This window comes from Dasypus novemcinctus, chromosome 18, assembly GCF_030445035.2.
Source record: "Dasypus novemcinctus isolate mDasNov1 chromosome 18, mDasNov1.1.hap2, whole genome shotgun sequence".
Lineage (NCBI taxonomy): Eukaryota > Metazoa > Chordata > Mammalia > Cingulata > Dasypodidae > Dasypus > Dasypus novemcinctus.
Genome location: NC_080690.1, coordinates 71,898,398 through 71,922,892, shown reverse-complemented (window position 1 = coordinate 71,922,892; position 24,495 = coordinate 71,898,398). Strand labels below are relative to the sequence as shown.

The 24,495-nt window shown below is 44.4% G+C and overlaps 1 protein-coding gene across 1 annotated transcript in view; it reads left to right on the top strand.

Annotated features, from left to right (window-relative positions):
* The window catches only part of LOC131274171 (glandular kallikrein-like), a 41,213-nt gene extending 17,564 nt beyond the window's left edge, over positions 1–23,649 (top strand). Inside the window, exon 6 of the mRNA XM_058279148.1 lies at positions 23,503–23,649. Within this exon, the coding sequence (XP_058135131.1) occupies positions 23,503–23,649 (147 nt within the window). The remainder of the gene's footprint in view (positions 1–23,502) is intronic.
* The last annotated feature ends 846 nt before the right edge of the window (positions 23,650–24,495 follow it).

Here is a 24,495-nt window from a genome sequence, read left to right as displayed (position 1 = left end):
GGAGGCGAGTGCCCAGTGGCCTGAGCCACATCTGCTCCCCATGGGCTGTGGCATTTATTGGCTTGTGGCATCTGCTCGTTTAGGTGTCTGCTCATTGCTGTAGGGTGTGGGGGCCTGGCTCTCATTGTGGCGGGTGCAGGCATCTGGCTCACATTGCGGGCGGTGCAGGTATCTGCTTGTCTTATGTGGGAGGCACTGGGACCTGAACCCAGGACCTCCAATATGGTAGGCAAGTACCCAAATTCATCCACTTCCTGGGTGAATATATTTTATGTGAATATTTGAATTTTGCTTCCTGGAAGATGGTAATGGAGTAGGCAGGTAAGGCTCAGCTCTCACAAAAACAATGGAGGAAGGGCAAAAAGCTGTCTGAGGGAGCTGCTTTGAGAATTTCTCAGATCAGGAGAGTGCTGCACATCCTGCAGGAGGATGAGGGACAGAGAGACAAAGAAAACAAAACAAAAACTGTAAGTTACTAATCCCTGAGGCCAGGAACAACACCCACCCCCCACCCTCAAGGCAAACAACCTGAATGAAACCTGTGGCTCACTGCAGCCAGCTGGGAGGGGACCAGGCATCTTCCTCACTGGAATGAGGGAGGGTGTGGTGAAGGCCAGAGGACAGACAGTGGTTTCTCTTCAGTGAATTTGGCCAGCAATGCCCCAGTTGAATCTAGGCTCTGGACAGACCAGAATCACAGCACGTGGAGGTAGTAAGAGACAACTCCATGGATAGATTTGCTGACTGGTGCCATCTGCTGGCTGGTCAGAAACTGCAAGGATAAAACTGCTTTTAGGAGTCTCCCATCCCAGGACACTCAGAGCCAGTCTGTGCCCCATTACTGAAACCCAGGTCCTATTTTAATAACTTTTAAGCTGTGAAATTTTAAAGACTTAGAAGTTGAACCGAAAATTAGAGAAGAGCTTGAAACAAAACCACTAGGCAATACAGGGAAATTAACCATTAGAGCAAATTCACCAACAAATTCAGATGCCTAGACATCAGCAAAAAATTATAAGCCATGCTAGGAAATAGGAAAAGATGGCCCAGCCAAAGGAACAAACTAAAAATCCAGACAAGACACAGGATTTATGACAAGGAATCAATGATATTCAACTCAAGGAGTTGAAGGAAATATGACTAAAGAGATAACTGATAATTAAGAAGACACTGAGTGAGCACAAAGAATAATTTGAAAGCCTGCAAAGAAATGTAACAGTGCTTGTAGGAATTAAAGACCCAATGGATGAGATTAAAACTACATTGGAGGCAAATAACATCAGGTTTGAATTGACAGAAGACAGAATTCGTGAATTGGAGGAGCAAGCAACTGAACTTGAAAAGACAGGAGATCAGAAAGAGAAAGACTGGAAATAATGGAACAGGGTCTCAGGAGAATGAATGACAACACGAAATACACAAACACATGAATTATTGGTATCCCAGAAGAAGAGAACAGAAAAGGGACACACAGAGTGTTTGAGGAAATAATGAATGAAAATGTCTCAACCCTTATGAAAGACATAAATATCAATATGAAGAATAGTGCACCCCAAATAGCATAAATTCAAATACACTCACTCTGAGACATCTACTAATCAGAATCACAAATACCAGAGATAAACAGAGGATTCTGAAAGCAACAAGAGAAAAGCAATGCATCACATACAAGGGAACCTCAATAAGATAGTGTCAATCTCTCATCAGGAACTACAGAAGCAAGCAGGGAGTGGTTTGATGTATTTGAGGTAATGAAAGAGAAAAACTGCCAGCCAAGAATTCTTTATCTGGCAAAACTGTCCTTCAAAAATGAGAGTGAGTTGAAAGTCTTCACAGACAAACAAAAATTGAAAGAGTAAGTTTCCGAAAGACCAAATTTACAAGAGCTACTAAAAGGAATGCTATAGCTTGAAAGGAAAAAACAAGGGCAAGAGAGTTAGAGAAGAATGTAGAAACGAAGATCATTCATAAGTGTAACTGTATTAGACAGCTAAAGGGGGTGCTGATGCAAAACACCAGAAATTGGTTGGTTTTTATAAAGGGTATTTATTTAGGATAGGAGTTTACAGATACCAGGCTATAAAGCGTAAGTTCCTTCCCTCACCAAAGTCTATGTGGAGCAAGATGGCTGCCGACATCTGTGAGGGCTCAGGCTTGCTGGGCTCCTACGTTCCAGGGTTTTGCTTTACTCTGGCTTCAAGGTTCCTTCCTTCCTGGGGCTGGCTTCTCTTTCCTCTGAGTGCTGACTTCCCAGGGCTTCAGTTTAAGTCTTCAGCATCAAACTCCAAAATCAAAACTCCAACATTAAAAGCCCAACTCTGTTCTTTGCCATGCCTTTTATATGTGAGTCCCCACCCACCAAGCACGCCCTAATCATAACTCAATCATGCCCAGGTACAGATCAGGTTACAAACATAATCCAATATTTCTTTTAGGAATTCATCAATTATATCAAACTGCTACAGTAACTAAAAGGGTAAAAAGACAGACAATAGTAAGCTATGACAACAGAAAGACAAAGGCTGAAAGGGAGGAAGTAAATAATGCCTTTACTATAATAAATTGAATGTTAATTCCTCAATCAAGTTACATAGGCTAACAGAATGGAATTTTAAAAATATGAGCCATCCATGTGCTGTGTAAAAGAGATTCACCTCAGACTTAAGAAGACAATCAAGGGAAGCAGACTTGGTCCAATGGATAAGGCATCCGCCTACCACATGGGAGGTCCGCTGTTCAAACCCCGGGCCTCCTTGACCCATGTGGAACTGGTCCATGTGCAGTGCTGATGCGCGCAAGGAGTGCCCGGCCATGCAGGGGTGTCCCCGTGTAGGAGAGCCCCATGCGCAAGGAGTGTGCCCTGTAAGGAGAGCTTCCCAGCGTGAAAGAAAGTGCAGCCTGCCCAAGAATGGCACCGCACACACGGAAAGCTGACACAATAAGATGATGCAACAAAAAGAAACATAGATTCCCAGTGCCGCTGATAAGGATAGAAGCAGTCATAGAAGAACGCACAGCGAATGAACACAGAGAGCAGACAACTGGGGGGGGGGGGAGAGCAGTAGAGATAGATAGATAGATAGATAGATAGATAGATAGATAGATAGATAGATAGATAGATAGATAGGACAATCAAGTTGAAAGTGAAAGGTTGGAAAAAGGTATTCCAAACATATAGTGACTGAGAAAGATCTGGAATAGTGATACTAATATCAGACAAAATAGATTTTAACTGCAAAACTGTTCTAAGAGATAAAGAAAGTCATTACATATTTTTAAAATGGACAATTCACCAAGAAGAAATAGCTATAATAAATATTTATGCATCTAACCTGGATGTCCCAAGATATACAAGGCACACAGTAGCAAAACTGAAGGGAGAAATAGACATCTTTACAATAGTTGTAATCTAAATACACCACTCTCAGCATTGGATAGAACATCTGGACAGAGGATAAATAAGGAAACAGAGGGCTTGAAAAATATGATAAATGAACTAGACCTAACAGACATTATAGAACATTACACCCCAAAACAGCAGGATATGCATTCTTTTCAAGTGCTCATGGATCCTTCTCCAGGATAGACCATATGTTGGGTCACAAGACAGGTCTCAAAAAATTTTAAAAGATCAAAATTATACAAAGCACTTTCTTTGATCATAATGCTGAAGCTGGAAATCAAAAACTGATGGAAAAAGGGAAAATTCACAAATTAAATGACATAATCAATGGGTCAAAGAAGAAATTGCAAAAGAAATCAGTAAATACCTTGATACCAATGAAAACAAGAACATAACATAACAAAACTTATGGGATACAGCAAAGGCAGTGCTGAGAGAGAAATTCATCGCCCTCAATGCTTACATTTAAAAAGCAGTAAGCTGAAACTGAAGGCCTAACTGCACATCTGGAGGAACTAGAAAAAGAACAGCAAATGAATCCCAAACCAAGCCAAAAGAAAGAAATAATAAAGATCAGAGCACAAATAAATGAAATTGAGAACAAAAAAAAAATAGAGAAAATCAACAAAAACAAAAGTTGTTTCTTCAAGATGAAAAAAATTGACAAACCCTTAACTAGATTGACAAAGAAAAAAGGAGAGAAGTTGCAAAAAAAAATAAAACCAGAAATGAGAGGCAGAACATTACCACTGACCCCACAAAAAATAGAGAAATTATAAGAGGATACTATGAAAAACTGTACAAAAACTAGACAACATAAATAAAATGGACAAATTCCTAAAAATACACACCTTACACTTTTTTTTAAGATTTATTTATTTATTTCTCCCCCTTCTCCCCCCCTCTCCCCCCCCTCTCCCCCCCACCCCAGTTGTCTGTTCTCTGTGTCTATTTGCTGCGTGTGTTTCTTTGTCCATTTCTGTTGTTGTCAGCGGGACAGGAAGCTGTGTTTCTTTTTGTTGCATCACCTTGCTGTGTCAGCTCTCCGTGTGTGCGGCGCCATTGCTGGGCAGGCTGCATTTTCTCTTGCACTGGGCGGCTCTCCTTACAGGGCATACTCCTTGCACATTGGGCTCTTCTATACGGGGGACACCCCTGCGTGGCGTGGCACTCCTTGCGCGCATCAGCACTGCGCGTGGGCCAGCTCCACACAGGTCAAGGAGGCCTGGGGTTTGAACCACGGACCTCCCATGTGGAAGACGGACGCCCTAACCACAGGGCCAAGTCTGCTTCCCACAACTTACACCTGACCTTAGAAGAAATAAGAGACCTCAACAAAACAATCATGAATAAAGAGATTGAAAGAGTCATTAAAAATCTCCCAACGATGAAAAGCCCTGGACCAGACAGCTTCAGAGGTGCATTCTGCCAACCATTTAAAGATGATCTAATACTAATCTTGCTCAAGCTCTTCCAAAAAATTGAACAGGAAGGAATGATATCAAACTCATTCTATGAAGCCAACATCACCCTAATACCAAAACCAGATAAAGACACTATGAAAAAAGAAAATTACAGACCAATTCCTCTAATGAATATAGACGCAAAAATCCTCAACAAAATACTTGCTAACCAAATCCAAAAGCGCTGGAAAGCATTATACACCACAATCAAGTGGGTTTTATTCCGGGTATGCAAGAGTGGGCAACAAAAGAAAATCAATTAGTGTCATAAACCAATTAATAAACTGAGGAAGAAAAATTACATGATCTTAATTGACACAGAAAATGTGTACTGCAGGAAGCAGATGTGGCTCAAGCGGGAAGGCCTCTGCCTACCTTATGGAAAGACCCGGGTTCAATCCCTGGGGCCTCCTGGTGAAAAAAAAAAAGAGAAAGCGTGCCTGCATGCTGAGCCAGTGCCCACACACATGCCCACGAGGGAAGCCGCGTGCCCACGGTGAGTCAGTGCCATGCAAGTGAGTCACGCAGCAAGATGATGACTCAACAGAAGAGAGACGAAGGGTAGAGTCCAGATGAAATGCAGCAGAGACCAGGAACTGAGGAAGGTGCAAATGACAGGGAACCTCTCTCCACATCAAAGGTCCCCAGGATTGAATCACAATGAATCCTAGAAGAGAAGACCAAGAAAAAAGAGAAATAGATACAGAAGATCACACAGCGAATGAACACAGACAGTAAAAACAGCTGGATGGGAGGAGAGGGAGGAGGAAAATATATTTTTAAAAGGATACAGCATTCTTTTTTAATAAAAACACTCCAAAAGAGAGGAATAGAAGGAAGCTTTCTCAATATGGTAAAGTGTATCTATGAAAAACCCACAGCTAGCATTGTACTCAATAGTGAAAGAGTGAAAAGTTTCTGCTGAGATCAGGAAGAGGACAAGGATGCCCACGGTCACCACTGTAATTCAGTATCATGCTAGAAGTTCTAGCTAGAGCAATAAGGCAAGAAAAAGGAATAAAAGGTACCCAAATAGAAAAGGAAGCAGTAAAACTTTCTCTGTTCCCTGATGATATGATCTCATATCTAGAAAATTCCAAAAAGTTCCCAACAAAGCTGCTAGAACAAACGGATGACTTCAGGAAAGTGATGGGATACAAGATTAATACACAGAAATCAGTAGCATTTCTATACACTCTGATGAGCAATTTGAGGAAGCAGTCAAAAAAAAAACTCCAATTATAATAGTGACCAAAAGAAACAAATATTTGGAAATAAACTTAACCAAGGATATTTAGGACCTGTATTCAGAAAACTACAAAACATTGCTAAAAGAAACCAAAAAACACCTAAATAAATGGGAGGACATTCCATGTTCGTGGACTGGAAGACTAAATATCAATAAGATGTCAGTTCTACGCAAACTGCTTTACAGATTCAACGCAATCCCAGTCAAAATCCAAACCGTATATTTTGCAGAAATGGAAAATCCAATTACCAAATTTATTTGGAAAAAGTTTTCTCAGCATTATACTCTCAACCAAATACCTGACAATCTCCTATGATCGTATGTTCCCCCACCCTACCTCCAATTTCTGGGGCAATATTACCCTTCCTCCCATCCCTAGCCCCCCTCAAGCCCACAAAGCCCCACCCAAAGGTAACCCTATTTCCCCATTTTATCCCTTCCTTGTACAAATACTTACCTCCAGCTTATCATGATTTCACCCATGTAGGTGTCAGCTTGCATCCTTCCTCTACCCCCCAATTTCCTTTAAGCCTATCATCCAGTCTCTAACTCTCTGAGGCAGCTTGGTTTACTTATTTCATATCATTATAGATGTGGAGTGGACATGGCCATTCTAGGGTCCACAGGATGGAGGAATAGAGAATGGATTAGAGTGGATTTATTGATATTCTATTCATGAACTATACTGATTCGTAATCGAAGAAAATGTGGCATTGGTGTGGAGAAAGTGGCCATGGTGGCTGCTGGGGATAGGGAGTGGGAAGAAGAGATGTGATGTGGGGGCATTCTCGGGGGTTGGAGTTGTCCTGGGTGGTGCTGCAGGGACAGTTACCAGACATTGTATGTCCTCCCATGGCCCACTGGGTGGACTGTGGGAGAGTGTGGGCTATGGTGTGGACCATTGACCATGAGGTGCAGCGGTGCTCAGAGATGTATTCACCAAGTGCAACAAATGTCTCATGATGATGGAGGAGGTTGTTGTTATGGGGGGAGGAGTGGCGTGAGGGGGTTGGAGGGTATATGGGGACCTCATATTTTTTTAACATAACATTAAAAAAATAAAGAGAAAAAAAAGGAAAAAATTTTATTTGGAAGGGTAAGGGGTTCAAGATAGCCAAAAATGTCTTTACAAAGAACAAAGTTGGAGGACTCTCACTTCCTGACTTTAAATCATATGACTTAGCTACAATGGTAAAAAAAAAAAAAAAAAAAAAAAAAAGCATGGTGCTAGCATAAAGATAGACATATTGACCAATGGAACCAAATCGAGACTCAGAAATAGACCGTCACATTTATGATAAATTGATTTTTTATGAGGTTTCAAGCCCACCCAGCTGGGCCAGAACAGTCTATTCAACAAATGGTATTGGAATAAATGGATTTCCATATCTGAAAGAAAGAAAGAGGACCCTTATCTAACATCTTTTACAAAAATTAACTCAAAATGGATCAAAGACCTAAAGATAAAAGCTACAACTGGAAAATTACTAGAAGAAAATGTAGGTAGAGAAACATCTTCAAGGACTTGTGGTAGGTAGTAGTTTCTTTAACCTTACACACAAAGCATGAGTAACAAAAGAAAAAAATAGATAAATGGGACCTTCACAAAATTAAACACTTAAGTTCTTCAAAAGACTTTGTCAAGAAAGTAAAAAGGCAGTTTTTCAATTGGAGAAGATATTTGGAAGCCACATATCTAATAACTGTTTGATATCCATCTTATATAAAGAGATCATACAACTCCACAATAAAAAGACAAGCAACCCAATTTAAAAATGGATAGAAGATTGAATAGACATTTCTCCAAAGAGTAATTACAAATGGCCAAAAAGCACATGAAAAAATGTTCAACATTATTTGGTATTAGGGAAATACAGATCAAAAGTACAATGAGATATCATCTCACACTCCATAGAATGGCCATTATTTTAAAAATCAGAATACTACAAATGCTGGAAAGAATGTGGAGAAATAGGAACACTCCTTCACTGTTTGTGGGAATGTAAAATGGTACAGCCTCTTTGGAAAACAACTTGGCAGGTCCCCAGGAAATTAAAGATAGAACTGCCACATGATCCGGCAATCCCACTACTTGGAATATATTCAGAAGAACTGAAAGCAAGAACATGAAGTGACATTTGCACACTGAAGTTCATAGCAGCATTATTCACAATTGCTAAAATAGGGAAACAGCCCAAGTATCCATCAACAGATGAATGGATAAACAATATGTGGTATATATATGACATACGAATTTTTCTCTCAGAATCCCCTAGAATTTTTCTGATTCTTTTGGCATCTATGTGTCTTTCTACAAAGTATAATTTAGGGTTAACTATTTTCAAATCTACTAAAGATGAATCATGCTGAAGGTAAAATTTGGGAACTCCATATTCTCACTTAATATTATATCACAAAGCTTCGCCCATATGGCCGAGTGTCATTTTACTTTATTCTTTTTTGAATTCTGTTTGAAATTCCATTGTGTTTATTCACTCAAGATTTATTCATCGAGAGATGTGATGCGGGGGCATTTTGGGGACTTTGAGTTGTCCTAAATGATATTGCAGGGACAGATAATGGACATTATATATGCTGCCATAACCCACTGAGTGTACTAGGGGAGAATGTAAACTGCAATGTAAACAATTATCCATGCAGTGCAGCAGTGCTCCAAAAAGGATTCACCAATGCAATGAATGTGCCACAATGATGAAAGAGGTTGTTGATGTGAGAGGAGTGAGTAGGGTGGGGTGTGGGATATATGGGAACCTCATATTTTTTAATGTAATAAATTTTTTGTGATCTATGTATCTTTTTTAAAAAGGGAATTAAATTTTAAAATTTCAAAAAACAAACAAAAAAAAGAGTCATTCATCCACTCACCTAAGGATGATGTTCGAGTGATTTTCAGGTGTTGGTTTTGTGAACGGAGCTGCTGCATGTATATTCTGGAAGGTGTCTCCAGCAGCTTGTGGTGAGTTTCTCTAGGGTGAAAATGTGAGGTGGACTAGTGGGGCCTTTCAGCTGTAGGGGATGTGGTCCAGCTGCTTTCAGAGAGTTTGCCCTGATTTACGACCCCACCACTGGTGTAAAAGATCTGTGAATCACGTTCTCTTCTTGAGATCAACAGACTAAATTTTAAAGTTCTTGACAATTGAATGGACATAAAATGGCACCTAATTAGGGTCTTCATTTTCATTTCTCCAATTATGATGGTGATCTCCAAATTGTACGTTTATTAAACTTGTGTGACGGTCCTAATCATGCTGCTCACAATTTTTCTGTTGATTTATATGTGCTCTTTTTACTGATAGGAAGAAGTTCTTTATAGCTTGGAGCTAGTCTTGGTTAGCTGTGTATCCAGTGTGCACCTTGTCTTTTCACTTATTTTAAGGCATTTTTAATGAAGAAAGTTCTTAATATGGTCAAAGGTATCAATCCCTTTATATTGGCAAACGATCTCTAATTGTAAGATACAAATGATATTTGCTGACTATTAACAGTAAATTATCAACTGAAAAGTAAGCCCCAAAAGATTACATGCAACCATACAGCATAATGCTCTTTTTAAAATAATAATAATAATAATAATAACTGCCAGAGGCTGAAAACAACCCAAAGACGCAACATGTGATGAATGGATAAATAAAATGTGGTATAGCCTTACAATGGACTCTTATTCAGAAATAAAAAAGAAACAAAGTACTCCCATAGCTACAACATGGATATACCTTGAAACCTATTATTATACTAAGTGAAAGAGTCCAATTACAGGAGACCACATATTGTATGAGACCATTTATATGAAATATCTAAAGTAGGCAAATCTGTAGAGGTAGAAAGTAGAAGAGAAGATGCTTAGGGGTAGGGGGAAGGATGTTAGGGGAAAACAAGCTGTGATTGCTAATGGATATGGGGCTTCTTTGGGGAATGATGAAATGTTCTAAAATCGATTGAGGATGGCTGTACAGCTCTGTGAATATACTAAAAGGTATTGAATTGTGTACATTAAATAGGTGAATTGTATGACATATAAAAAAATATATATGATATTTTAGGAATGTATACACATGCACACAAACATAGACGTGAACAATAAAACAAAGGAATCGCTATAATTGCTACCTCCGGAGAGGTGGAGCAGGAGAATGGGATGGGAAAGGATGAGCCATAGAATTAGAGGAGGTTGTGATTAAGGACTTAGGTATTGTTTTGGTAGTGGTTCATAGGTGTCCATTCCAGTATTATAAATGAAGGAATGAAGTGAACCATGCATAAACCAATTATGACATGTTATAAACCAAGAGCTATGACTTATCCAACATTATGCGCCTTATCCCCAATGGAAAAGGAAAAGAAAAGAAGATAAATGGATAGAGAAAAGAGGTAACATAGAAATGTGAAACAAAAGAAAGGTATGTGAGGAACTTTAATGTCAAATATTATTTAATGTGAAAGGAAATTATGGGCTGTATAGAGGCACTGCATGTTGTTCAATGTTATACCCCAAGTATTATTAAAAATGTGTGACATGTGCTAGACATTAAATAAATATATGCTGAGTGGGTTAATAGTAACAGAAAATTTGGGGTCACCAAAATAAACTGAAATTAAACATCAATTCCTAAAATAACTGCTTTCTAAAATCTCATATACTGGAAATGTTCAAACAGACTATTAAGTTCTCAGTTAAAGCACAAGTCAACAGAAAAATTTTAAATTCTTAGAACTCAATGACAATAAAAATGTCATATGTGAAAACTGTGGGAAGCAGCAGAAGTACCACTTAGAAGAAAGAAATGAGCTGAGCGTGCGAGAAGCCAAGAGAAAGCAACAGAATAAACTGAAAGTACTCTTAGGTTAGTAACTAGTTGAGAATGGGGTGCAAAGCACAAAGGAACACAACAACAAAAAAAGGTAGAGGGGGAAGCAGATGTGGCTCAACTGATAGGGTGTCCGCCTACCATATGGGAGGAAGGTCCAGGGTTCGAACCCAGGGCCTCCTGACCCATGTGGAGCTGGCCCACGCACAGTGCTGATGCGCACAAGGAGTGCCGTGCCACGCAGGGATGTCCCCCGTGTAGGGGTGCCACATGTGAAAGGAGTGCGCCCTGGAAGGAGAGCTGCCCTGCACGAAAAAAGCACAGCCCACCCAGGAGAGGCCCCTCACACACAGAGAGCTGACACAGCAAGATGACGAAACAAAAAGAGACACAGATTCCCGGTGCCACCGAGAATGCAAGCGGACACAGAAGAACACACAGCAAGTGGACTCAAGAGAGCAGACAACTGGGGGGAGGGGGGGATAAATAAATAAATAAACCTTTTTAAAAAAAAAAAAAGGTAGAGGTAATTTCCTTAACCAAACGTTACTTCTCCTAAGGGATAATAATGGAAACTAATTAAAAATGCAGAATATAAGAAGGTAAGTTAATCTAAACATAAAACAGTCTATTTCATCATAAAGGATAATTAAATAAATATATCTGATAAATTTGAAAACATATAAAGTGATTAAACTTCTGGAGAAATGTAAAATGCCACAAATACCCTAAGAGACTGTAATCTGAGGTCTGGGGAATGGGGAGTTGACGCTTGTACAGATTTTTCGTATAGGCTGATGGGAGAGGTTTGGAAATGGCTGGGGGTGATGGAAGCATATAAGTGAGAGTGTAATCAACAGCCCTGAACTGCAGAGGTGAAGGTGGTTAAAAGGGCAGCTTTAGGATGTACCTGTTACTGATAAAAACTGAAGGATGAAACATAGGACTGTACAACACGGAGAACCTAATGTAGAAGGTCTGCAGTTAATAGTGTACGAGAAAGGTCTTTCATGAATTATTACAAATGCATGATACTAATACAAGGTGGTAATAATAGGGTGGTATATGGGGGAAATGCATCTGATGTAAATAACGGACAATAGAAGGAATTACTTTAATAGTCTTTCATCAATTGTAACAAAGACAGACACAGTTTAAAAACACAATGATAAAAAAGTGCTGTCATCAAGGGTAACGGATGTTCCTCACCACAGCCAGGTGCTGATGCCGAGTGGAGCACTGGAATCCTGCATTTTATGCAGGGTTATTTGATAAATTCACAACTTCTCTGAAAAAGAAAAGAAAAGAAAAACTGTAATTTAAATGGACAACAACCATTAAATATATTTAAATAATAATTTTAAAAGCCTCCTTCCTTGTTATTAAACTCTCAAGAAACAGGTCACTCTCATCAAGTTCTTTTAGCAAAAAGGCAAGATGCCCAACTTATTTTTGAAGACTTGATGCTGCATAATGGCAGTATAAGAAAACTACAGGCCAATTTCAATTTGTATGTAGATGAAAAATATTAAACAGACTTTAGCTAACCAAATTCCTGAATTCAGTATGTGAATTCCAAAATACAGACCCAATCTCCATCATCTGTGTTCCATAATCTAGACTTCAGGCTTCGGGTCCCAAATTCCAGAGCCCACAGTTCCAGACCTAGATCCAAGCTCCTAGACCCCAATGTCTACCTTAGATTGCAGATGTCAGCCTCTGATCATGGACACTCAGCTGTAGAAAGCTGGACCCAGGCTGGAGATGTTCAGCTGGAGATTATAGAGTCCAGGCCACAGACTGCAGATTCCAAACCTCTCAAGGCCGATTGCCAGAATGCAGGATCGACCTCAAGCTCCCAACCACAGCCCTGGCATGTCATACCTGGATTGTAGAACCCAGCCCCAAACTGCAAAAGCCAAGCCTCAGGTTCCAGCTCAAAATTCCAGATTCCGGACTGCAGAATCCAAAGTCTAGGTTCACGATCTACCCTTCAAGCAAACCTCTAGAACAAAGGTTCTCAAACATTTTAGTCTCATGACCCCTCTACCCTCTTAAAAAAGTTTGAGGACCTCGAAGACATTTTATGTAGGTTATATCTATCAACATTTACCACCTTAGTACTTGAAACTGAGAAATATATTTATTTGTTAATTCATTTAGAAATAGCACTAGTAAACATATGTAACATAAATAACATATTTTAATGAAAAACAACTCTCATCCTTTCTAAGACAAACAATCTAGAGAGAAGAATGACAGTGTTTTATATTTTCACAAGTCTTCTTAGATGTCCGAATTGAGAGAATCAGCTGGATTCCCATATCTGCCTCTGTATTTAATCTGCTGTGATGTCACACACCTTGTAACCACTGGAAAAATTTCACTGTACATTTATGAGAGAATGGAAGCAAAAGGTACTTGTCTCAGTACTATTATAAGACTAATGTTGACCTCAAAGACCCTCTGACAGGGTTGCAGGAACCCCTCCAGGCCTCGACAAGCCATACTTTGAGAACCACCACTCTAGAATAGCTTCCAGGCCCAAGCTCTGGGCTCCAGGACCAGGACTTGACCCCAACCCTCCAGAGAAGCAAGACCACTCTAACAGCTCTGTGTCCTGATTTCAGACTCCAGACTTCAAACTCCAAACAACAGATCCCGGACTCCAGAGCTCACATTCCAATCCCCAGGCACAGACTCTGAATCTAGACTTTGGTGCTCTGACCCACCCACAACGAATTCTCTGCATTTTGAGAATTTTGTGAGGATTGTGATATTCCTGATTTAGACTTGTAATTTGTTGTCATTTCTTTTCTCATTAGTATAATCAGAATCATACCTAAGTAGGATAGTAAGACTTTTCTTACCAAAGAAGATGCAGGGCCCAGTAAGCCTGATCCCCTCCCCTGCCTGGCACAAAGATGTGTCCAATAAAGGTGACCCGTGAGGTCTCCCACTGTTATCTCCTCCCCTGTCTCCACTCTGTCTCTTTTCTCTGTATTTCCACCTCTGGCTCCCTGCCTCTAGCTCTTCCACCAACCATCTCTAGCGCTGATTTTCCACCCCCATCTCCACCTCTCTGCAGATTGACAGCCCTCCTTCTCTTCCCCACTTCCCCATGTGCTGGCACTAGCAGGGAAGGCTGATGAAGGACCCCAGGGTTTGTGGTCTGCAGGAAAGGGTTGACTCAGCAGGTCAAATCTTGAATGTCCCAGGAAGAGGTTTGGGCCTGGGCCTGTTCCTGGGGGTCAGCTCTAAGGCCTTGGACCAGGCTGCTTGGTTAGAGGGTCCATGTATAACTGGGCTTAGGGTCCCTCCACATGGTCATGTGAACAAGGGGATTTATGGGGGTCTTGGACCACCTGGTGTCAGCATGGCCTCTGGTGGGGCCTGAGCCTGAGTGGGTGAGGTCAGCCACATGGGCTGACCAATAGAGACCTGGACTCCAAGGTTCAGGTGAACTTCCCTGGTTGGCAATACTCTGCATATCTGTCACACTTTAAAGGATTAATCACTGGCCGTCAAGTTCCACTGGGAGAGGACAACTGGAGCCCTGGGTCTGGTCTCTCCTGGACCCTTCCCTACATGCCTTTGCTTTGCAGATTTTAAACTGCGTCCTCTCATTGCAACTAACCATAACCATGACTAACAGCTCTTCTGACTTCTGTGAGTCCTTCTAGCAAGTCATTGACCTTGAGCTGAGGGTGGCCTTGGGGACCCTGACAAGGGTGAGGAAAGGCCAGACCCTGAAATTCTGCTCATTCTCAGACATAGCTGATGATCTGGTGACACTAATTTATTGCTTCTGTCCTTGTTAGGAGGTATATTATGAATTTATGCCACTCTTTTTGTCAAATTAGCAAGAAATTAATAGAACTTATTAGATGAGATGGCAGACAGGAACAAAGAGACAAACAGAGAGGACTACAGAGGCAGGAAAGAGCATGTGGGCAACTATCCGTGTAATCTGGGACAAAGGCAAGCCTTCCTAACACACCTCCGAAATCACAGATCATACAGCAAAATTATGATGTAGTCCATTACAGCAAGACCTTGTTTTATGCAAACTCAGCATGTGCAAATTCAGGTATACACGATTACCCGTCGAAAAAAATAAAGGCATAGGGAGGATTTTAAAAATTTAAAGTATTTCTATGACTAGTTTTGTTTGCCTGTTGTTACTAGAGTGCTTATTGATTTAAAATGTGGGATAGGTTGTTCCTATAAGAAATACTTATTAAGGAATGAGGCTCATTATTATGCAATCCCTATTCAGAGCAGGTCAGCATGACAGTGGCTGGGTGAGGAGCAGGGGCTGGGTGGGGGAACGGAGCAGAACGCTGACCCAGGGTCTCCAGGCTGCCCGTTAGGTTGCCCAAGTCAGGTGCCTTTCCAGCCTCCCACTGGCCTTCACACTTTTTTCCTCTAGGGGAGGGGGCAGAGAGACCTTAGGGCAGGGCAGGATGCTGGGGGGAGAGAAAGAATTTTTAAAATTTTAATTATTTCTGTGATTAATTTTGGTTACTTATTGCTACTAGATTATTTGTCTTATTTATTTAAAATGTATGACTGGTATATTCGTATAAGAAATAATTAAATAATCGGGTCCACTAATATGCATGATTTTCAACTTACACAAAGAGTCTTGGAACACATTGTTATATAAAACAAGGTCCTATCACTATCAAAAGTTAGAATTTTGGGGGAGTGGCTCAAGCAGTAGAGCACCTGCTTCCCAATGGGAGGTCACGGGTTCTGTCCTGGTGCCTCCTAAAAACAAAACAAAAAAACAAACAAGCAAACAAATGAAATAAACCAACACGGGTGGGGAAATGGATGTGGCTCAACTAATTGGGCTTCCATCTACCATGTAGGAGGTTCAGGGTCCGATGCCCAGGGCCTCCTGGTGAGGGCGAGCTGGCCCACATGGAGTTTCAGCCCATGCAGGAACGTGGCCCCATGTGGGAATGCTCCCCACGCAGGAAAGCTGCCCTGCGCAGGAGTGCCAGCTGACACAGAGAGCTGGTGCAGCAAGATGATGCGACAAGAGACACAGAGGAGTTGGACTTACCCAGTTGGACTTACTCAGCTAACAACCACCACACCAGGGAACCAAGAGTGCCTACAACTGCAAGTAGAAGAATTGCATTCATTATTCATGTAGAATCTCAGCTTCCTCTTGATATAGAGGTGGAGTGGATGTCATCATCCCAGGGTACACAGGATGGAGGAATAAAATATGGATTAGGGTGGACTTACTGATATTCTACTATAAAACTATTGTGACTAGTAATAGAAGAAATTGTAACATTGATCTGGAGAAAATGGCCACAGTAGTTGCTGAGGGCAGGGAGAGGGAAGAAGAGATGTGATGTGGGGGCATTTTTGGGACTTGGAGTTGTCCTAAATGATATTGCAAGGTCAGATGCTGGACATTATGTATCCTGCCATAACCCACTGAATGAACTGGGGGAGAGTGTGAACTACAATGTAAACTATAATCCATGTGGTACAGCAGTGCTCCAAAATATGTTCACTGAGTGCAATGAGTGTGCCACAATGATGGGGGAGGTTGTTGGTGTGGGAGGAGTGGGGTGGGGGGTGAGGGGTATACAGAAACCTCTTATGTTTTTTTAATGTAACTTTTTTTGTGATGTATGCATCTTCAAAAAAAACAATTTACAAAAACGATGGGGGCCAGGAGGTGAGGAGTGGGTTATATGGGAACCTCTTATGTTTTTTAATGTAATGTTCTGTGTGATCTTTAACTTTAATATTAAAAAAATGTGTTAAAAATAAAAAGAGAGAGAGAGACAGAGGAGAGAAAATAAGAAGACAGAGCAGAACAGGGAGATGAGGTAGCACAAGAGAGTAATCGCTTCCCTCCCACTCCAGAAGGTCCCAGGATCAGTTCCCGGAGCCACCTAATGAGAATATAAGCAGACACAGAAGAATACACAGAGAACAGACAATGGGGGAAATGGGGGGGGGGGGCGAAATAAATAAAATAAATCTTTTTTAAAAAGTCAAAAAGCTAACATGGGTAAGAGATGATGCATGAAATCATTTCTAGTCAGAATAATGCAAATTAAAACCACAATTGGAGATGATATATGCCCATCAGACTGGGAAAAGTTACAAAGCTGGATTATGCTAAGTGGCGTGGATCTGTGGGTATGTAGGAACTATGAACGCGTTGATTCTGCACGTGATCTAATGATGGGAACAAAGACTAGCACAGGCATTCTGAAGAAGTGGTCGGACTAAACTTACGAATGCCTAATGCCTCAGAAAATTTGCTCCTGGGTAAACATTCCAGGGCTATTCCCACACAAATTCCTGAGGAATGTGCCTGTGGACATCCACAGCCATATTATTTGTGGCATGAGGAAGTTTGAATCATGATGGAAAACCCTCACAGGGCACTGGACATTGAAAAGTGGGGGCTGGGAAACAGATGTGGCTCAGGCGACTGAGCTCCCACCTACCACATGGGAGGTTGCTGGTTCGGACCCCAGTGCCTCCTAAGGAAGACAGCAGCTGATGCGATGGGCAGGCATGGCAAGCTGACGCAACAAGAAGATGCAACAAGAAACACAAGGAGGGGAACAAAAAACATGAGAGACAACAAAAAAACAGGGAGTGGAGGTAGCTCAAGTGATTAGGCATCTCCCTCCCACATCAGAGGTTCCACATTCAACTCCCAGTGCCTCCTAAAGAAACAAGGAAGATGAACAGACACAACAAGTGAAAAACAACACGGGGGTGGGGAGAAATAAATAAATAAAATAAATCTTTTTTTAAAAAGTGGTAGCTGCATGGCAAAGATCAGCTGGTATACACATACCAACAAGTAGACTTCTTAAAAACAAGCTGCTGAGAAAAAAAATAAGAATAAAACATGTAGTGCACACCCTGTATGGAACTTAAAAAAATATGCACACAAAATGGGCAAAAGATTTGGGTAGACACTTCTCCAGAGACGAAATACAGATGGGCAAAAAAGCACATGAGAAAACATTTACTATCACAAGCTACTAGGGAAATGCAAATGAAAACTACAATGAGATATCATCTCACACCTCATAGAATGGCCGTTACTTAAAAATAATAATAAAAACAAGGGCTGGAGAGGATGTAGAGAAATATGAACACTCTTTCACTGTTGGTGGGAATGTAGAATGGTGCACCTCTGTGGACACTTTGGGGTTCATTAGGAAGCTAACTATAGAACTGCCATATGATCTAGCAATTCCTCTTCTAGGAATATATCCAGAAGAACTGAAAACTAAAGCATGAACGGACATCTGCACACCAATGTTCGTAGTGACATTATTCACAGTTGCCAGAAGATGGAAATAACCCAAGTGTCCATCAACTGATGAATGGATAAACAAAATGTGTTGTATACGTAGGATGGAGTACTATGCTGCTGTATGAAGAAATTAAATTGGGACACATACGATAACATGGATAAACCTTGAGGACATTATGCTGGGTGAAATAAGCCAGACACAAAAGAACAAATATTGTGTGGTCTCACTGATAGGAACTAAATATGAAGAATAAACACATGGAGTTAAAACCTAGAGCGTAGGTTATTAGGAGCTAGAAGGAGGGCTGAGAAGGAGTACGATGCTCAATGTATGTAGAATCTTCAATTAGCTTGACTGTAAAAGTGTGGAAATGGATGGAGTTCACAGTAACACGTTATAATGAATATAACTAACACAGCTGGTTTATAAATGGGAGTGTGGCTGAAAGGGGTGGTCTGGGGATGTAAATGTCATTTGAAAGAAGCTAGAGAATAATCTAGGGGCTGATAACAGAGCAAACCTGGAGGTGGATGAGGATTGTGGTTAAAGAACAAACACAAGAATGTCCTTCTATAAGCTAGAACAAATGTATGTCCCTATTACAAGGTGGTAAGAAATCGGTTATGCATGGGAAAAATACTTATGGCCTTGTATTAGTCAGCCAAAGGGGTGCTGATACAAAATACCAGAAATCTGCTGGCTATTATAAAGGGCATTTATTTGGGATAGGAGCCTATAGATGCCAGGCCATAAAGCATGTAACTTCCCTCAACAAAGTCTATTTCCACGTGTTGGAGCAAGATGGCTGCCGACGTCTGCGAGGGCTCAGGCTTCCTGGGTTCCTCCCTTTCCAGGGCTTGCTTCTTCCTGGGCTCAGGTTCCTCTCTTCCTGGCACTTGCTTCTCTTGAGCTGACTTCCCAGGGCTCCAGCATCAAATTCCAACATCAAAACTCCAACACCAAAAAACCCCAACTCTGTCCTTTGCCGTGCCTTTTAGCAAGATGTAGGGACTCAACGCCCTAATGACGTGGCCCAATCAAAGCCCTAATCATAACTTAATCACACCCAGGTACAGACCAGATTACAAACATAATCCAATATCTATTTTTGGAATTCCTAACTTTATCAAACTGCTACAGGCCTATAGTTAACAGGAATATTGTAATATTCTTGCATCACTGTCAGAGAAGGTAAAATGCCAACGCTAAGGGTCAATGATGGGGGTTGAAGATTTTTTCTTTTTGACTAAGGAAATCATTCAAAGGTTTACTACATGTCTTACTGGGGCAATGACTGCACAATTGTGATGAAAGTGAGAGCCACTGAGTGTACGCACTGGATAGATTGTACAAGGCATGGGATTGCATAACACAGTAAACCATGTGGTGGAAGATGGACTGTGGTTACCAGCACAAATAAGAGAGTGTTTTCTCATGAACTATAATAAATATACAATACTAATACATGATGTTAAAAATAGGGAGCGTGGGAGTGGATATATCTCCACTGGTTGAGGACCTGCTTCCCAAGTGTGAGGCCCCGGGTTTAATCCCCTACCCCGGTACCTCAAAATATATATATAATATGGAAATACTATACCAGTTGTACCTATGGACTATAGTTGGTGGCAATAGTCCGATGACTTTCTTTTATAATCCGTAACAAATATTCCACAACAATGTAAAGTGTTGGTGGAAGGGTGGTGTATGGGAATTCTGCACATTATGCACAATTGTTTTCTAAGCTCACAACTTCTCTAATAAATATATATTAAAATACATATACACACAATCTTGAAAAAACATATTCAAGGTTTTTTTAAGTGCGTTAATTGATTAAAAGGGTTATCTGTGGGAAGGGGAGGGAAATGGGAGTGAAGAAATGAGATAAAAGGGAACAAGTGAATGAATGAATGAAGGAAGGAATGAAAGAGAAAAGAGAAGACTTTGAGTGGACCACTGAAGATAATGTGGTGTGAACCGAGAAGGAGGCTTGTGGGGATTCCCTAAGCCCCAGTCCTGCGGGTGTGAGCTCATTTGCAAACAGGACCTGTGAAGAGGCTGTTATTAGTTCAGGTATGGACTCATTTGTGAATAGGGTCTTCGAAGTCCTTTTAAGATGAGTCCAGATTGAATCAGGGTGGCCCTTCCTCCAGACGACTGGTGGCATTATCAGCAAAGGAAATTCAGGGAGAAGAAGCCAGAGGTCAGTAGAAGCCAGATAATGAGGCAGACTGCCAGGCGACGGAGGCAGAGATGTGCGCCATGGAACCCGAGGGACTGTGGCGAGCCAGCACCAGCACTCTACAGCACGGCTACCGAGAGCTTGACGTTCGGCCTCTAGCCCCCCAATCGTGGACGATAAATTTCTGTTGTTAAAGCAAACCCATTGTGTGGTATTTGTCACAGCAGCCCTGGCAAACTAAGACAAGGATTAACCCAATGGACTGCATCTCAGGTCCAAAAAATTAAAGTAATGGAGACAAACAAGAGACAGATGATGAAAGAGATGAGAGAGAGAGAGAGAGAGAGAGGAGACTACAATCATAAGATACAGAAACAAAGAAAGACAAGATGCAAGAACAAAGAGAGAGCAGGAGGAAACCGAAGTTAGGAAGAGCAACCCAGGGACTGCAAGGGCAAACAAAAATCAAAAATAAGAAAAAATTAATTTTCCCTGGTGCAAAAAGGAAGAGACGCCCCTCCCTCGTCTTAGATTTCCTTTAGAAAACTTGCCGTTGTGAATTCATTCCCTGCCCCCTTGGAGATGTGTGTAAATCTTTTAAAGGCTAAAATGCTTCTTGCCAGTTTTTACAACCCAGGAATGTTTTCCTTAAGGACCTGGGAGGCATTTCCTTGAAACGTAATCATCAAAGATAGTGCCCATATCTTTGAAGGAAACTCACTTTGTTATAGCCATACCTCCTAACATAGAGACATAAGAAATTGATTTTTCCTTTAAAGAAAGGCAATTTAGCAAATATAGGTGGAGATCCCAGTAACCAGGTGAACTGAGGACGAACTACATGTGAGAAATGGGGCTGCCGAGTCTTCTTCCTTGCAGACCAGTTATCGCTTATCTTAACTGCAGGTGTGTAATGGCTTGTACCTGCCCGGCTATGTGAAAGGGCAGGTCACGCTTCTTTTCTTTGTCATCTCTCTAGCAGATTACCTGTGATAAGCATCGCATCTTGGTTTAACGCGTCTTCAGTAATCAAACGGTTTTCCTTCTCTTCGAGTTTTGGGGTGTGGCTCTCTGGGTTGGCAAGAGATTTTGTTTCTAATTAAATTTCCACAGCAATACCAAAGGTCTCAACAGAGTAGACAGAGGAGAAACTCAGAGGCACCTCCAGAGAGGCAGAAGAGGCTACCAGCGCAGGGGCGGGCGCTGAGGGTCTGGGCACGGCCTCTTCCCAGGCCCCTGCCCTGAGCCCTCTCCAGGTGCCCCGATGGGGACCCGAGCGCATCTGGCTGGAGGTCGCAGCACTTCACCCCGGGACGTGTCCCCTGGCCTCGGGGTTAGGGCAGCTCGGGTGGTGATGCCTAAATCCCCGCGGGGTCCCTCGAGGGTGAAGCAGACAGGGGCTCAGGCCAGGTGGAGTCCAGAGGGCCCCCATCTGGCCCTGGATCTCCATCGCCCCGAGCCTGCCACATCCCCACCTGCCTCTGCGCCTCCTGGCGCCTCGGCTTCTTTCTCGGTTCGAGTCTCCGAACACTTCCTCCACCTCGCTCGGTCTCTCCGACCCTCGTCTCCGTGCCTCCGCCCCTTTCTCCGCTGTCCCAGGACACCGGCACTGTCTGTCCCTTGCCTTCCCCTCCTCCCGGCTGCCTCTCGCCGTCTCACCGCTGAGCATGGGGGCTGTGATCCCAGGCCCCAGGGTAGGGGACTTACCGGAGAAGGAAAGGCCCCCGAACCCCCTCCAGGCCCCGGGGCCACCGTGGAGCCCACAGCTGGGCGCCCTGGGCCTGGCTCCCGAGGCCTGTCGTTGTGTCACGGTTCTGTGTGTGCAGGTGCATGTGCAGGGGGTGTCACTGCCTCTGCTGACACCTCTGCGGGCGTCTGTCCCTGCCCCTGGGTGGGTTGGGGACAGAAGTGCAGCGGGGAGCAGGTCCCCTGGAGAGCCCCGGGCTCAGCCGTGCGACCGGCCCTCAAACCCCTACCGCGGCCACAAAAGCTGGTTCCTCTATCCAGAGCGCGTTCCTGGGCCCAGCCTGGACCCAGCTGCCCGCGCACCCGCACACGCGCGCCCACGCGTCCGTCTGCCCCTGAGTCCCGGGGCCTGCTCCACCACCCGGCCAGGAGCGCTGGCCAAACCCAGCAGTGGCCTCTTCTTAAACGGGGACGAGTGCGGCCCGCACCCAGCCCTGCCAGGCAGCGAGCTTCCAAGGCGACCTCGTTGCGGGGACACTCTGGAGCACCCGCAGTGCGTGCTCAAGACGGATCACCGCCCGGGGAGCGCTGGCCCTGCAGGGGCGTGGCCTCGGCTCGGTGGGCGGGGCCTCGGTGGGCGGGGCTGGGGCCTGGGCGTGGTCCCAGCTCAGTGGGCGAGGCGGGGCCTCAGCTCGGTGGGCGGGGCTGGCCCTGGGCGGGGCCTCGAGTCGGTGGGCGGGGCTGGCCCTGGGCGGGGCCTCGTTCGTTTGGGCGTGGCCTCAGCTCCATGGGCGGGGCCTCTGTGGGCGGGGCCGGCCCTGGGCGGGGCCTCGTTCGTTTGGGCGTGGCCTCAGCCCCGTGGGCGGTCCTCCGTGGGCGTGGCTCTGGCTCCTCGAGCGGCTCTCACGCCGGCTCGGTCTCGGCTTGGTGGGTGGGCGGGGGCGCGGGCCCCAATTCAGAGGGAGGCCTGAGGAGATGCCAGATCGACAAGGGGAGCTGGAGGGAGGCAGAAAAGTAGAGACAACTGGCAAGCAAAATACAGAGACCCAAACAGAGAAACTGACACTTGGGGACACACAGAGCCACAGAAACTCAACCCCCAAGGAAGCCAGGGACGAGGGGACGGGCGGACACCCTCGGTCACGACCGTGAGGAGATGGACTGGCTGGGCCGCGGTGTTCCAGGCTCAGGACATGAGAGCCCTGAGGCGTGGGGGGAGGCAGTCACGGGGAGGGGAAGCTGGCGTCTGGGGGGAGAGCTGCCCCTCCCTCGCTTTATCTTCCTCCCCCCCCCCCCCCCCCCGGCTTTCTGCGTGTTTTTCTCTGCGAGCCTTTCCCACCCTCTCGCCCTCGGCGTTTTTCTCTCCCACAGGGACCCCAGGGGCCCGCTCGTCTGCGGAGGGTCCCTGCAGGACCTCGGGTCCTCGGGAGTCCCAGCGGGCGGCCGTTCCGGGCCGCAGGCCGCCAGCTCACTGCTCACACGCCAAAGGCCGTGGGGCCAACTCCCGTTACGGCCTAACCGAGGAGTCCCAGCCCTGCACCCGCGCGCCCGCCCACGCCCTTCCCGCTCTGGCGCCGGGAGTCCGCGCCCCGGGGAGCCGCTTCTCCAACGGACGGTCGCCCAGCGCCCCCTGGCGGCCGCGGCCGTGCGGGCGGCAGGCACCGAGAAGGCGGCGGCCCGCCCCCTGCCCCTCCTCCGCCCACCTCAGCCTCAGAATAAGCGCGGGAAAGTGTGCGCCGCGGCGCGTCCGCTCCCCGCACGCTCCCGGCCCGAACGCCCGTGCCCCCTGCGCCCCAGGAAATCGGGGACCTTGAAGCGCAGGGCATGTTAAGGCCAAACCCTTCAACTCCACGCCAAGGGGGACACGGGCGGGAGGGGGTGCTGGGTGGAGCCCAGCCGCACGTGGTCCGCACCCCGGAAGTAGGATCTCTTCAAGGTGCTGCTTCAGGGAAGGTGTGGCCCAAATGCCTGGGCTCGGGGCTCACTGCAGCCCTACAGGAGCCGAGTGAGGGTCCGAGAGAGGGGAAGCTAGAAGCCGGAGGTCCGCGGGGTGCAGAAGAGACACGAGGGGACCTCGCCGCGAGTGGAAAAGCCAGGGGGCCCCAGGATGGCCGGCGGCCACCCCGGAAGGCCACCGACTCCAGGGCGAAAGCATCGCCTTGCCGGCACCTCACTTCTGGACTTCTCTAGCCTCAGATCTGCAAGACCCTAAATGGCTGTTATTAAGCCAACGCATTGTGAGGCATTTGCCGTGGGAGTCCTGAAGGTAAAACAACATACAGCAGAAATGTGTATGTTCACTGAGTGCCTGTTCAACAAAGCCCAGAGCAGCATATTCATAATAGCCAAAAACTGGAAACCACC